General features: G+C 46.3%; 1 protein-coding gene across 1 annotated transcript in view; it reads right to left on the reverse strand.

Annotated features, from left to right (window-relative positions):
- Positions 1 to 1,828, reverse strand: part of KCNK1 (potassium two pore domain channel subfamily K member 1) — a 32,499-nt gene that overhangs the window by 28,209 nt on the left and 2,462 nt on the right. Inside the window, exon 3 of the mRNA XM_005423233.3 lies at positions 1,541 to 1,826. Coding sequence (XP_005423290.2) covers positions 1,541 to 1,826 — 286 coding nt within the window. The remainder of the gene's footprint in view (positions 1 to 1,540; positions 1,827 to 1,828) is intronic.

Genomic DNA, 1,828 nt, shown 5'->3' on the forward strand with positions numbered 1-1,828 from the left:
CCAACAGTGAACATTTTTTGACTGAGTCATTTTAAAAAAAAGTAGGATCTTTTTTAATTCCTTTTTTTTATTATTTTAATGTGAGATACTACACTACAGAAAAACTAATTTGAATATAAAAATAGCTTTTGGACAAAATAATTTACATTTTATAGTACCTAACAGTACAACTGATTAGAAATGAAAAAAAGCAGGTCAATTCAGCTCCTTAAGTTTTAAGTGCTTTATAGCTTTACTGAAAGAAAAAGAAAGAAAAAAACTGGGTGCTGAAGTACTATCACAGTTCTATGCTTTTTTCACCAGCAGTATTCCTACATGTGGATTAATGCTTGGAAACTTTCACTGAAAGCATTTAGCTGCTTTAAGTGTGTAACTTTCTCTCTTCTTACAAACTCTAATAATTAAGAAGTGGGGAGGGGAGGTGTTGGGGGGACACCCATAACCCTGTCTGACTTTTTAAAAACACAACTTCCTTATAACCCTAATCTGTATGCTCAATGGCAACTATTTATAGGACAAACGCTGCCTGTTTGAGATCAGTCAGGAAGCACTAACATATGAACAGGTAAGCAAATTATTAAATGTCATTATTAGTATCAGCTGATTAAATTTCCCATAATAGAAGGAGGGCTAACTTGGGGGCAAGGAGGAAAAAAAAAATAAAGAAACAGTGCATCTTTTATAGCAGTATCAATGTACTGCGAAGACACAAAACCCTCTCTGGTTGGACAAATTTTGGGGTGATTTTTTTAAAGCTTTTCTTATTTGACAAGCCCTTATTATTAGTGTTAGTGACCTGCATTCAAATCGCCAGAACCCAGCTTCCCCGCACAAATGCCTGCACTCATCCTTTAGAACTGTACACTTTAGCTGTGCACTGTGATGGTATGTGAAATGTAACTACTGTAAAAATAAGTGCTTGTAAAAACTATGGTCAGAGGAACGTTTCCTCGAGTTTTTCAAAACACCAATGCAAACTGCTATCTGGAAGAAAAGAAGCATTATCTTTCAGTCACTTATATGCAAATATTAAATGGAAATTGACAGTAAAACATGAAAATGAAATTTAACTTCATTATAACCGGGTTAGCAGTCCATCCCCGTCCATCCGTGAGTGTGTATCCCCCCTCCCCCGGGAAAGAATCAGCCAGGAAAAAAAAAAAAAAACACCAAAGGAGAACGCAAAGGAGTCACCTCTAGAAGCTTTTAAAAGTTCAAAGAAAGAGCCGGGCATCTCGCCGGATTTTAGAGACTGCCAACGATTTCAAGGTGGGGGAATCGGCAGCCTGGCTCTTGGCGCCGAAGTCACGGGGGGTCAGTGATGGGCGATGCACCCTAACAAAACACGCCAGTGGCACGGGAGAGTTTGGGAAGTGGCCTCCCTCCTGAGCCCCCCTCACGCCCAGGGCCGCGGGGTCGGCGGTCGCTCCGTGCCCCGGTCCCGGCTGCCCCACACCGGCCCCGCCGCCGCCGCGGGGCCCTCGGGGGTCCGGGCCTCCCCGGAAGGCCTCCGGCAGCGGGCAAAGCGCATTTGCCTTACCCGTGGTGGAGAGGACGGTGCTGGCGAAGAAGAGGGAGGAGGTGAAGTCCCAGTTCCAGTTTCCCGAGGCGTTGCTGAGCACCGAGACGCCGTAGTTGCTGGCCTCCAGCACCCGCACCAGGAACTGCTCCAGCTGCTGCTCCGAGAGGCAGCCGTGCTCCTCCAAGAAGCGCTGCTTCAGCTTGCCCAGCTCCTGGCGCAGCAGGTCTTCGTAGGGCAGCTCCACCGAGGAGAAGACCACGGCGCCGAACACCAGGGAGAGCAGGTAGCCCAGCACCAGCAGCGCGA

Source organism: Geospiza fortis, unplaced genomic scaffold (genome assembly GCF_000277835.1).
Source record: "Geospiza fortis unplaced genomic scaffold, GeoFor_1.0 scaffold381, whole genome shotgun sequence".
Classification (NCBI taxonomy): domain Eukaryota; kingdom Metazoa; phylum Chordata; class Aves; order Passeriformes; family Thraupidae; genus Geospiza; species Geospiza fortis.